The sequence below is a fragment of the Vipera ursinii genome (assembly GCF_947247035.1).
Source record: "Vipera ursinii genome assembly, chromosome: 1".
Lineage (NCBI taxonomy): Eukaryota > Metazoa > Chordata > Lepidosauria > Squamata > Viperidae > Vipera > Vipera ursinii.
In genome coordinates, this window is record NC_139512.1 from 183,363,338 (window position 1) to 183,376,697 (window position 13,360).

General features: G+C 39.3%; 1 protein-coding gene across 1 annotated transcript in view; it reads right to left on the minus strand.

Moving 5' to 3' along the window:
• ABCA12 (ATP binding cassette subfamily A member 12) overlaps positions 1-13,360 on the minus strand; it is a gene marked incomplete at its 5' end in the record, with an annotated part of 290,957 nt that overhangs the window by 241,724 nt on the left and 35,873 nt on the right. The window contains 3 exons of the mRNA XM_083369575.1: positions 1,323-1,429; positions 3,927-4,015; positions 7,247-7,331. Of these exons, the coding sequence (XP_083225701.1) occupies positions 1,323-1,429; positions 3,927-4,015; positions 7,247-7,331 (281 nt within the window). The remainder of the gene's footprint in view (positions 1-1,322; positions 1,430-3,926; positions 4,016-7,246; positions 7,332-13,360) is intronic.

The window sequence follows — 13,360 nt, forward strand, 5'->3', positions numbered from 1 at the left end:
TTCACTTAACAATTGTGGCAAGAAATGTAAAATGGGGCAAAATTCATTTAACAAATGTCTCACTTAGCAACAGAAATTTTGGGCTCAGTTGTAGTTGTAAGTCAAGGACTACCAGTATCTAGTATAAAGATTAGAAAATACGTAGGCTAACAACAGGATTTTAGAAGTAATAGGAAGCCTAAAATAATTCTATTCCTGCTCTAAAATGCTGTGAGGATGGGTCTAGCTAAGTGTTTTCAGAGGACATTATTAACCAGACTGGGTTCACTGTTTCTTTCTCCAAGACAGAAAATAATTCAGTGTCCCTCCCACTCACCTGGTCTGTGAATCAGGTTTTCTTCATCCCTTTTTATGTAAATGAAGGAAGCTACTTATTAGAAACCATCCCACAACCCAAAAAGTCCACAGGCACTCCATGTAGTTAGGAATATTTGTCTCAGTCTGTGTGCAAGGGAAGCTCATTTGAACAAAGTAAAAATACTGTATTAAGAAATCTCAAAAGTAAATACTTCTAAGCATGCCTTCAATAACCATAAAATTTTATAAAATGATTGGAATTTCATCCAGTGGAAAACAGGCCACACTTTACAACTAGGGAATTTTTCTAAAATAACAACTACTTGGCATTGGAATGGTTCTTTACTAAAAAATGTTTTTTTAAAGCAAGGGTCTAATGGATTGTGACTTCAACAGTGCTGGGAAGATACTGAAACTTAAAGCAAAGATGGAGCACTGTATATGCCACCATGAGATTCTGTACAAAAAGCTGGATATAAATCCAGTCCAATCAATCATTTCTATTATTGGAAGAGAGAGAGGTAATAAATAGCTCTACATATGGGATGGCTGTTGCATTATCAGTAAACCAGAAGGTGGTGGGCTTTCCTGGTGGATGTACACAATTGATACTTCTACTGTACAGAATACTTCCTATTCAGACATCTAACATTACAGATGCTATGGTTTTCAGGTGCAGACAGCCTTTTTGAAATATACACTTTTTTCTCTTATTTTATGTTCCACTTGAAAACCAGCATGAAGCTACTAGGTTTCAGTTATTTTAAGTTTAAATAAAAAATAACTTTCTTTCATGTGGTACTATTAGCACCACTAATATAAATTATTTTGTTTTTATTTGCTGATCAGAATTATCTATATTCAGCATATATAGGAGTATATTCATAGCATAAGCAAATGAAATTTGGGTGCTTTTTAAAACTAGAATGCTTTATTTCCTCATAAAAATATTAAAATGTATATACCTACATTAACATTAGGTAAAAAGGGCATTTAAAGATGACCCTTTATATATAGACAATTACCTCTGCTAAAGTGAGAATCTCGTTCAGCAAGTATATTCTGTCATAGTTGGTTGATGATGAAATATTTTCAATAAAAGCTTTCAGACTGAATGTTGAATCAAGTATCTCTGTAAATGAAAGAAAATAGTTTACCTCACCATTAAAATATAAACCCTGGAATGAATTTTAAAGAATTATAAAGAGGAAGAACTCAGATTGATCAAGCTGACTGAACATTTGAGAAAAATATATGAATTTTACTGTAGCAAGAAGTAATTCATGGCTCTGAGAGGAAATGGAATAACTAATAGAATAGTATATAGAATAACATTATAGAATAACTCCTGAGTAAATCAGGTGTATTGCTACAGACTCAAAGCAAATTATTACTACACAGAATATACGTAAAGAAAACAACTATGTTTGTGCAACAGTTTTAATAGATATCATGTAATGTGTCCTATGTGATAAATGTATGCATAATGGCACAATGATTACATTATACAGTATATTATACTATTAAATATACTATTATAAAATATTACAATTAAAAGGACTGTTTACTTCAGTATGTAAAAATGAGAAATAAAAGATTTTAAATTGACATAATTTTGAAAATGTAAATATATAAATTATAAAAGAAGTTACATACACATTTTAATTATAATGTGGAATGAAACCAGGTGAATATATATAAAGAACAATATACTACCGTATTAAAAAATAATAGAGGTTACATTGATAAAAATACTTTTTAAAAAGAATTGGATAAACTTTGAAGAAAAACAACTTTCTATGAGAACTGAAATTGTTTTCTTTGTAGTTTGGGGGTGTTCAGAGCCATACTTCCAATTCAGCAAGATGGTACCACCTTTATGTGGTATTCTACCTATTTTTCCACCCTTTCCTCTATTTCCTTTTTTCCTGTTTCCTATTATGTTTTTTTATTTTCTCCAAATTCTATAAAGAGATGATTGTATAGAGAAATTTGAACTTAAATTTAAACTTAAATTCCATTCCATTAATAGAAAGCTGTTTCTTTTCTTTTTCTAAAAGCTCAGCAGAAATAAATAGAAAAGAAATATTTCCATTTTCAGAAGGTACCTTTGAGAGATCTCCACTTCCCTTCTTTATTTACATATAAAAAACCATGAAGTTGTCCAACATAATATACTTTCCAGAGTAATGTTTTCAAATATGTATATCTCTGGATTATAATATATCAGGAGAAGGAAATATGTCTTGAAATCAATCAGGTGCTTCAAACAAACTGTTTTATTTTTTATGTCAGATGCCTATCTTCACTTTCTTTAACACTCGGTAGCAACTGCCATAACCAGGGGGAGGGGGCATTTGGGAGGGGAAGAGTGTGAAAGAATGCTGTGGGAATTTGGGGGAGTATGGACACTAACAGGAACCAGAGGTGTCAAACCAAGCCATCTTCCTTTTTTCAAGGACTCCGGCCATGGGAAAGGAATTTACAGTGAGGCACCAGGTTCCCAAAACATTGGAACAGAGACTGAATGGACTACTCTCAGGGGGGGGGAGGATTTTGGACATTGGGGATTGTTTTGAATATATGCTTTTCAAACATTTTTTTCTTTAGAGCTTGTCAAGCTCATGCAGCACTCGGCATCTCTAGTAAAAGTATCTTTTCTCTAACACTTATGGAGTCAACGGTTCTTTCCTAGGGAGTGGTCTGTGGCCAGTCTGACATTTTATTTATTAAATTAAATGTTTCCTTTGCTTAATAACAAAATAGATTTTGATTTCTCTTGGCTCCATCTAAATCTATTTTGTTATTAAGCAAATGAAATGTTTGATATCATGATTGCCAAATGACAGTATTAGCTCAAATTGGTTTCTTATAGGAGGATTTCAAACTTGACAGATATAATATGAAACCCCAATTTTGCATAATCAAAAAGTTATATTTTTGGACTGCTTATTTGGCAGTAAGGGAGATACCTTTTAGCAACTGTAAGTAATGGCATTAAAATCAGGCAACTTTTTCTTTTCCAAACATATCTCTGAAAAGTGTCTTTTAATATTGAATAAAGCCAATTTTATGCAAATGAATTTGATTTAATGTTTTTAGCTGGCAATTGTTTATGTAGCATGTTTTTCTGAGACATGAATTAAACTGTGGTATTACAGCCACAAAAAGTAACATTTATTTATATCCACACACAAACAAAAAAAACAACCTGACTCCAGAAACTGTGAATGCTCCAACACTGGAAGTTTTTAAGAAGAGACTGGACAGCCATTTGTCTGAAATGGTATAAGGTTTCCTGCCTGAGCAGGGGGTTGGACTAGATGACATTCAGTATTATTATTATTATTATTATTATTATTATTATTATTATTATTATTATTATTATTATTATTATTATTATTATTATTATTAAATTTGTTTGCCAACCATCTCATCACATCATTCTGTCTCCTTGTATTTCCCTGTTGCTAAATTTCCATTTATTGAATGAAATTTTTACACATGATCCAATCCATTATTGTGCTGATATAATTATTAAAAACAACTGCAGGAACTTACAAAATTTTACCTACACAGAACTCTTCATTCATTATCATTTATTAATGATAGTAAATTAAATAACCTACCCAAAGGATTATTCCTATTATGGAGGATATCAGCACTCTGGGATGATGGGCTGCTCTCCTCTGCCTGGTTAGCGGACCTTCTCTGTCTTCTGTTAAGAAAAGAAGCAAGAAGAAATTTATATCGTACTTTGTATTTAATTTCCTACTGCTTTTATATATAAATTGAGAATAATAATAATAAACCCAGTTTATGTCAGAAATAAAAAAAATTTAAATACAAACTAGATTGAAGATGATAGATAGATAGATAGATAGATAGATAGATAGATAGATAGATAGATAGATAGATAATGTGCCATCAAATTGGTGTCCTTAGTGACCACTTAGACTTCTTAAATACACACACAGAGAGACAGAGAACTTCATCTTAGCCAAAAGGCCAACGAGCAAGCAAGCAAGCAATCTCTCTCTCTGATAAATTCGAAGTATATAAAAAGAATAATATTTTTATAGTAAAATATATTCAGGCACTTTTGTCTTATATTAACTATTCCAAAAGTTTGTAAATTATAACAACTTTTATAAATTTATTATTGCTTGAATAGTTTTAACATCAAATAAAATAATTCTAAAATCAAAGTTAAACCCATATTTTACAATAGAGGACATATCTTTACACTTTTTCCACTGTGCAAGAATTATTTTAGCAGTCTTGATAGAATTAACAAATTGCAAATGTGCATATTCTACAACATTTTCTAATATTTCATGTAAGGATAAGTTCAATATTTACTAGTAAATGATAGCTTGATATTCCTTGAACAATTAAAATATACACATTTTGAGAAAATAGGAAGAAAATCTCTATAGAAGTCAGAACCTATTCCTATTTCATTTCTTTCTATCTATCTATCTATCTATCTATCTATCTATCTATCTATCTATCTATCTGTCTATCTGGGTTCTGCCATACTGGCAAGGAGGAGGGGGGGATGTACCGTCAGGTTTATTGCCTCTGCTTCCTCTATCCTCTACAATGTAAACTTTTGCTTTCATTTATGTCCTTTCATTTATGTCCTCTATCCACTATAATGTAATATTTTGCTTCCTGCATTATATCTCCCTCTGAACTTTATCTCCCTAAATTGTCAGCTAGAACAAGAGAGGGAATAAGGAATGTAACCTCCATGCCTGGTTTATTTCTACGCTCTTAGAGGAAGGTGTGAAGAGCCACCAACCATCACTGTGTGAACTGGAGATGGTCCGATGTTATCTCCCCTTTTCCCATGATGGACCTAACACCTGGGGATTCTCCATCCCACACTGGCTGGGTGGACTATGGGGTGGGGTCTTGATTGGGGATACCTTAACCTATTGTTCTGCATCTCTGATCCTGTCTTATTATGCCTGCTATCAACTACTCTTAATAAAAGTTCCTGTTGGAAGAAATTGCTTCCAAGACTTCTGCTTTCTTAAGATGTGGGATTGAAGTGGGTCCTGACATTAGACAGGATCTGCAGGAAGACCATTACCAGGGGACTTGCAAAATCCACAATGTCGGACAACAGGGCAGGGAAGGAAGAACCAACCATGAAGGGGAAGCCCTCCCTCCAGCTGGGACCCTACTAGCTGTTGGGATCCGAGATGTCCTACTCCTTGGAAGAAGTGGTGGAAGCGTGCAGCCACAAACCTTGGTGGTCAATGGGCAGTGGGACAAGAGGTCAAAAAAAGTAACCCTGAGACGAGGCAGCCACCAACCCAGATGGAAGCAAGAAATGGAGAGATCCCCTCACCTTAGTGAAGAAGAAGGAGATCGTGTGCAGCACTTGAATTGGATCTTAGCAAAAGCTATTGACCTGATGAAAAGAACCCTCGGCTCTCTCAGGGATGAGAAACCTGAACCCCGTGGCTGCACCATCACCTTGGGGCTGTGGCCAGAGAGACACTGAGGGGGAATTGGAAGCTGAAGTCCTGTGGACGTCTGCCAAGATCGCTGAGACAGCAGCTACCACATTGGCAGCCCCCACTCCCCACTGACCCACAGCTGCCAATTGAGATGGGAGACATCACCAGTGACTATGAAGGCACCAATCCATCCAAAGATTCCCATCACTGGGTGCAAAATTCAGGGGAGATTCATATTGCTTGGGGTTCTTCATAACCCAAGTCCTCAGCTACATGGAAGAATATGGATGAGACATCCCCAACGACAAAGCCCGTATCCATATCATGCAATCTGCTCTGGATGGGGTGGCCGCAGACTGGATGGTGGACCTGCATGATTCCAATGCCTCAAAACTCCACAACTTCAACCACTTCATGTCCTCATTGAGAAGGTGATTTGGGGACCCACTGGCTGACCAAAAAGCCCATGAGAAGATCAAAACAGTGAAGCAAGGCAGACACCCGGTAACCGAATATACGCAAGAATTCCGGGCCATCACCAGCAAACTGAACTGGCTGGAAGACATCCTCCTTAGCCACTTCAAGAACAGCCTAAACTATGCTTGCCTACCCTGAGGAGACCCATGCCAACTAGACAAATGGTACATCCTGTCGGAAGAAGCAGAGATTGACCTACTGAAGAGGCACTGCCGAGAAAAACTGTGGGGCCGCTCACCCCCTGAACTGTTGTGCAAACCAGAAAAACCACCAGCCATGGCCAAGAAGTCAACAGGCTGTTTCAAATGTGGGAGAGAGGGGCATCACACTGTAGAGTGCTGCTCGAAAGCCCCTTAACACAACCCAGATTGATCACAAGCCAGAAAATCAGTGAAGTCCCCAGCCAAGCCACGAGAACCCACCATGAAGGTAATGGAGGCTGTAGAGTCCCCACCCTCTGCCAAGCATGGGCAGGGAACTTTGGCCTACACTGCAGGGGTGACAGATTCCTCAGACAACAACTTGGAGGGTGAACTCCTGGTTAGTGGATCCATCATGCCCATCCTCAGACAGTGACTATATTAGCCCCCTCCATGCCCAAAGCTGTCACAGTGAAAGCCTTAATAGACTGCACCCGCTGTCTCATTAGCCTGACACTAGTGGGGAACTTGGGCATCCAGGTGAGGAAGCTGAAACAGCCAATCTCATTCAGCCAGTTAGATGGGTCCATAGCAGGGGGAGGGTGCCAGCTACCCTAGCCACTTTACCAATCCATCTATCTCTGGAGGGACCATGAGGAAGACATAACATTTGTACTAACCCCAGGCATGGAATGCCCAGTGATCCTAGGGCTGGCGTGGCTAAAGTGGAACCCCCGGGTAGATTCAAGAACAGCAGAGCTCAAATTCCCAAAAGGAGATCATGAGAACTCTATGCCCCAAGAAGCCCTACCAAACCCACAAGTGGAGAGAGCATCAATGGGAGAGGAAAAGGGTTACCCGAAATACCGGAGGAATACCGAGACCTCGCTGAAGTTTTCAGCGAGGAACGGGCAGATAAGCTCCCTCCTCACCAACTCACAGACTGTGCCATAGAAATGAAACCTGGGGCAAAACTCCCAAAGCCCAGATTATACTCCATGAGCCCTAGAGAACAGGAGGAGATGAAAAGATTCATAAACAAAAACCTAGAAAGGGGATTTATCGAACCTGCCAAGCCCAAAGTAGCTGCCCCGGTCCTTTTCAGAGAAAAGAAGGATGGCACTTTGTACTTGTGCATGGATTGCCGTGCCTTGAATGCAATCAGTGAAAGCAACCTGTACCCCCTACCCCTCATGAAGGACATGTTATCCTACCTATCAAAAGGAGGAATTTTCACCAAATTAGGCCTAAGGGAAGCGTACTACCACATTAGGATTAAGGAAGGGGATGAATGGAAGACTTATTCAAGAGGGTCCTGGTTTATTTAAATTACATCCTTATCTTCACCAAGTCCAAAGAGGAGCATGTCAAACTGGTCAGAACAGTTTTAAAGAAGGTGGAGGCTGCCCACCTACATGCCAAACTATCGAAATGTGAATTCCATCAGGAAAAAATAGACTATCTGGGTTATTGCATATCCCCACAGGGTATTGAAATGGACCTCAAGAAGATCAGAGCAGTATTAGAATGGGCACCACCATGCACAAGGAACAACTGCAAAGCTTCCTGGGCTTCGCAAACTTTTACCACCAATTCATCCCTTCGTTTGCCAAAATAGCCCTGTCGATCATGAAATTGTTAAAAATGAGGGGGGAAAACTCAGTGAAACCCACCCAGCCACTGAAATGGACAATGGAATGCCAAGCAGCATTCGAGAGATTAAAAAGACTCTTTTCCACCAAACCCGTACTGAGGCACCCAGACACAGATAGACCTTTTGTAATACAGGCAGACGCAAGCAATGTGATGGTGGGGGCTGTACTGTTACAAGAAAATGATGAAGGGGCACTGCAACCGTGCGTGTAAACATCCAGAAAACTTGTCTGAAAGGGAGCAATACTGGGCAGTGTGAAAGAAGGAAGCTTATGCTGTGAGATGGGTCATTGCTCATGTGGCACCACTTCCTTGAAGGGAACAAAATCCCTTTTTAGGTCTGGATGGATCACAAAAATTTGGAAACACTAAAAACGCCCAGGAAACTTACCCCTAAGCAAGACTCTGGTCCCAGCACTTTCACCAATTCCGCTTTATGCTCAAACACTTGCTGGGGGAAAGAACTTCCTGGCAGTGCCCTGTCTCGCATGCCCCAACATAACAGCACGTGAACCACCGATTCTGAACCACTCATGCCAGGGCCCAAGCTAAGGTAAAGCCACAACTGGGGAGCCAAACCAGAATTGAATTCTGGAAAATCTTAGAAACAGATGAGTGGTTCCAGAAGAATAAACACGTGTGCACAATCAAAGACGGACTGCCATGGTGGGGGAGAACTTATATATACCAACCACCCAGACAGTCACTTTCATGCAGCTGTGCCATCATACAAAATCAGCAGGACATTTTGGATTTGTAAAAACACTACATTTAATCAAAAGACAATTTTGGTGGCCATCCATGAAAACGGACATAGAAAGCTACCTGGCCAGCTGCCCAACTTGTGCCGCTGCTAAGAGGTTACTAGGGATATTACCTGGACTGCTACAACCAGTGGCAAATCCCTCGGCCCCGTGGAAAGAAATATCCATGGATTTTATAGTGGAGTTACCAGAAAGCAATGGAAACACTATCATCTGGGTGGTTACTGTCAGAAGAGTAAAAAAACTCTATCAGAGGGGATGGATCGTGGTTCATTTTTGATGCATGATAAACAAAGAAAACCCGAAGCATATCTTCTACTGTTAACCTTTTTAATTACAAAGAAACTTATAAAAACACAGAAAAGACTCCTGCCTATATGTCTATCTTCCCAGAGAGCACAAAGAAGAGGAAAGAGAAAGTAACTTTTGCTTTAGGCATGCACACACAGTAGTAAACTGGCTGAACATGAGACACTCACCATGGTTACAATGATAAGATAACAAGACTGCTTGCAAAGTACACACTATAACTTGCTTTACTGAAAAACAGAAAAAACGCAGTGACAGTTACGGACCTGTTTTCAAAACATGTGCACTTTATCCCTTGCAAAAAAATCCCCACCGCAAAAGCCTTAGTGAAACTGTTCGTACGGCACATCTACAGATTGCATGGGGCACCCCAATGCATCATATCAGATAGGGGAGTGCAATTCACACGAGGGTTTTGGAAAGAATTTTTATCCCTCTTAGGAATCATCCAGGGACTGTCATCTAGTCATCATCCTCAGACTAATGGATCGACTGAATGTTCGAACTCAGTACTTGAGCAATATTTAAGGTGCTTTATTAATTTCCAGCAAACGAATTAGACAGACCTGTTCCTTTTCGCAGAAGTTGCATACAACAACACAGTCCACTCCAGCACAGGCTACACTCCCTTTCAAGTAGCCACCAGCCAAAGTTTCAACCCTATGCCAGAACTAACCCTAATCGAACCAGCAATCCCATCACTGAAAGAATGGATATCCCAATTACAAAACACCTGGCCAGTGGTTAGGAAGCCTTATACGAAGCTAGACAGGCACACAAAACAGGCAGATAAAAAGAGTCAAACCTAAACCATTCACTGTAGGAGAAATGATATATTTGTCTACAAAATACCGAAAATCCCTACAGACCTGTAAAAATCTTGGTCCAAAGTATATAGGACCTTTTCCAATTAAGAGAATCATAAACCCAGTAACAGTAGAATTAGAATTACCAAAGAACCTCAAACAAATACACCCAATCTTTCACTGCAGCTTGCTGAAACGAGAACAACAGTTGCCCTTATGGCCAAAAATCCCTTCTCCACCACCTCCAATCATGTTTGAAGGAGAACAACACTTTGAAATAAAATAAATCCTAGATTCTAGGAAGTACCATGGGGCAACCCAATACCTAGTAGCATGGAAACACCTTCTCTCCTCACAGAATGAGTGGGTCCACAAACGTCACATTAGAGCACCCAAACTGCTAAAAATGTTTAGCAGTTTTCTGCTTACAATTTATGAAACAAAAGTCATTTCATATTGTTTTCATGTTAAATATTTCCTTTGCATCTCGAACATATACTTTGATGATATAAAATGGCAGTGTTTATGTCATAGCAAGAAAACTGACTCTGCAGAACTGGAAGAATAAATCATCTTGTGATGCAAAGAATGAAAAAATAAATTCATTTTCTCAAGTTCCCATGAAAATTTGGTATAGAGAATAAATGAGAGAAATCTGAGACAATTTGGTTAGATATGCTTGCAATATTTGGTATTTTAGCTAATAGATAAATAAATGATAGAATGGGGAATCCCACATTTTAACAACAGAATAATCAGAGAAGCCATTGAGATAGAAAAACGCCCCCACAGCATGAACAAACGAGATGATACCTCTCGCCTACCAGCCATTTGGAAACCCGCCTTGATTGACAGACGAGTCCCAACCACCAAGAATGATATCAGACCCAAACTCATGATAACATCACATGACATCACCACCACACAACCATTCAAAAAGCAAATCTGAACCCACAACGATAACGACACACAACCACAAAACAGAAACCTATCTACAGCTGCAACATCAGCCACTTTAAACCCCTCCAAACCACACAATAAGCAAACTGACACTATCAAAACATGGCACCACCACAAACATGGAGCCGAACAAAAGCAGCACAACTCACCAGTTCAGGTCTAAGGCTGGCAGCTGAGACCAGCCCATCCACTCAAAACACATCCCCACCCAATCAGAACACAGCCCCCATTCAAAACACACTCCCACCCAATCAGAACACAGCTAACCCCTCACCCAATCAGAGCACACCTCCACCCACAGACCACACCCCCTCTGGCAGTTTAAAAAAGAAGAAAAAACAGCCACTACCACACACTTCTCCCAGAAGAACGAAGCTGAAGCCACCAGCCTGAGGATGACGGATGAGATTTCGTCGAAACGTTGCCCTGATACCTCCAATTCTACGTGGGGAAAAACCCGAATGACCAAAGATCTACATATTTATATATACATACATATATACATATATACATACATACATACATACATACATACATACATACATACATACATATATATATATATATATATATATTTCTTGCTGCTTTAAGCTTGTAAGCTGCCCTGAGTCTTCGGAGAAGGGCAGGATATAAATGGAATTAAAATAAAATAAATAAATAAACTCATAAGTGTTCTCATACATGCCAGAGGCAACAGCAGCAGTCAGTGAGTTAGACAGAAGAAATCCACCTGAACACTGTCAGAATATCACCCTTGAGTTGGAATACAGAAGAACGTAAAGAATGGATGACATGCTCTATCATGGGACTTCACCCCAGCTTTAGATTATCTCAGATACCAGTTACTTACAAAAATGGATTTCACCCAAAGCTCCCAGTGCTTCACATAACATTTGAAATGTGAATATGAAAAAATACAACATTCAACATAGTATATTGCTATAAGGAAAATGAATATGTGAAGGGTTAGATGCCTGTTGGTAAAAATGATATCCAGCTCTATAACAAATGAGAAGTAAACAGAGGAAGCACATCTGGGATACACAGAGGCTAGAAGGATCTCATTTTAGAAGTCTTGAATTCATTTTCCGGAGGTGGACCAGGAGAGAAGCCCTCTTTTTACTGGCCCATCAATGACCATTTAAGCTGGTTTCTGAATGGTTTCTGGCTCCCCACAGTATTCCATGCAGCCACAAAAAACCCTTGCAGAACAAGATCATGTTCAAGGCCAGAAGAGAGACAGTTCTCCATCTTCTTGCTCCTTATGCTTCCCAGAAGTCAAATTCAAAGGAATTTCCAATTCGGTGGGGATCAAAGTATTTAATCTAATTTTGCAGCTTTTTTGAAAGACATAACGGGAATTAATAAGCCTTAGTAAGACCATGCTTAGAATACTGCATCCAATTTTGGTCACCATATTATAAAAAAAGATGTTGAGTCTCTGGAAAGAATGCAGAAAAGAGCAACAAAGATGATTAGAGGGCTGAAGGCTAAAACAAATGAAGAATGGTTGCAGGAATTGGGTTTGTCTAATCAATAATAATAACAACAACGTTGGAAGGGAGCTTGTAGGTCTTCTAGTCCAAACCCCTGCTCAGGCAGGAAACACTATACAATTTCAGACAAATATTTGTCCAGTCTCTTCTTAAAAACTTCCAGTATTGGAGAATTTACAACTTCTGGAGGCAGGTTGTTCCACTGATTAATTGTTCTAATTGTCAGGAAATTACTCCTTAGTTCTAGGTTGCTTCTCTCTTTGATTACTTTCCATCAGTTGCTTCTTGTCCTGCCTTCAGGTGCTTTGGAGAATAGATTGACTCCCTCTTCTTTGTGGTAACCCCTGAGATATTGGAACACTGCTATCATGTCACCCCTAGTCCTTCTCATCATTAAAGTAGACATGCCCAATTCCAGCAACTGTTCCTTATATGTTTTAGCCTCCAGTTCTCTGTGTGGATGCTGCTTCCAGAAGTCCATTCTGGGCCTCAGCAACAAAAAATTAGCTACCGGTTCTGCTGAAGTGGTGCAAACTGGCTGAATCCCACCACTGACTAGAAGTTACATGATAGCAGTGTTCCAATATTTAAGGGTGCCACAAAGAAGTGGGGTCAACCTATTTTCCATAGCACCAGAAGGCAAGACAAGAAATGAGAATTCTCCTAGAACTAAGGAGAAATTTCCTAACAGTGACATCAATTAATCAGTGGAATGGCTTGCCTTTAGAAGTTGTGCATGCTCTGTCATTGGAGGCTTTTAAGAGACTAGACAGCCACTTGTCTGGACTGGTGTGGGATCTCCTGCCTGAGCAAGTTGGACTACAAGACCTCCAAGATCCCTTCCAACTCTGCTATTCTGTTATTCTGAATTTCCCAATATTCCATGCCAAGGTAATGGCAGAATAAGACCCTTTTGCATCAGAGTGCACCCATACACACAACCATGTGATGAGTCAATATTGTCTTTGCTATGCACATCCAACG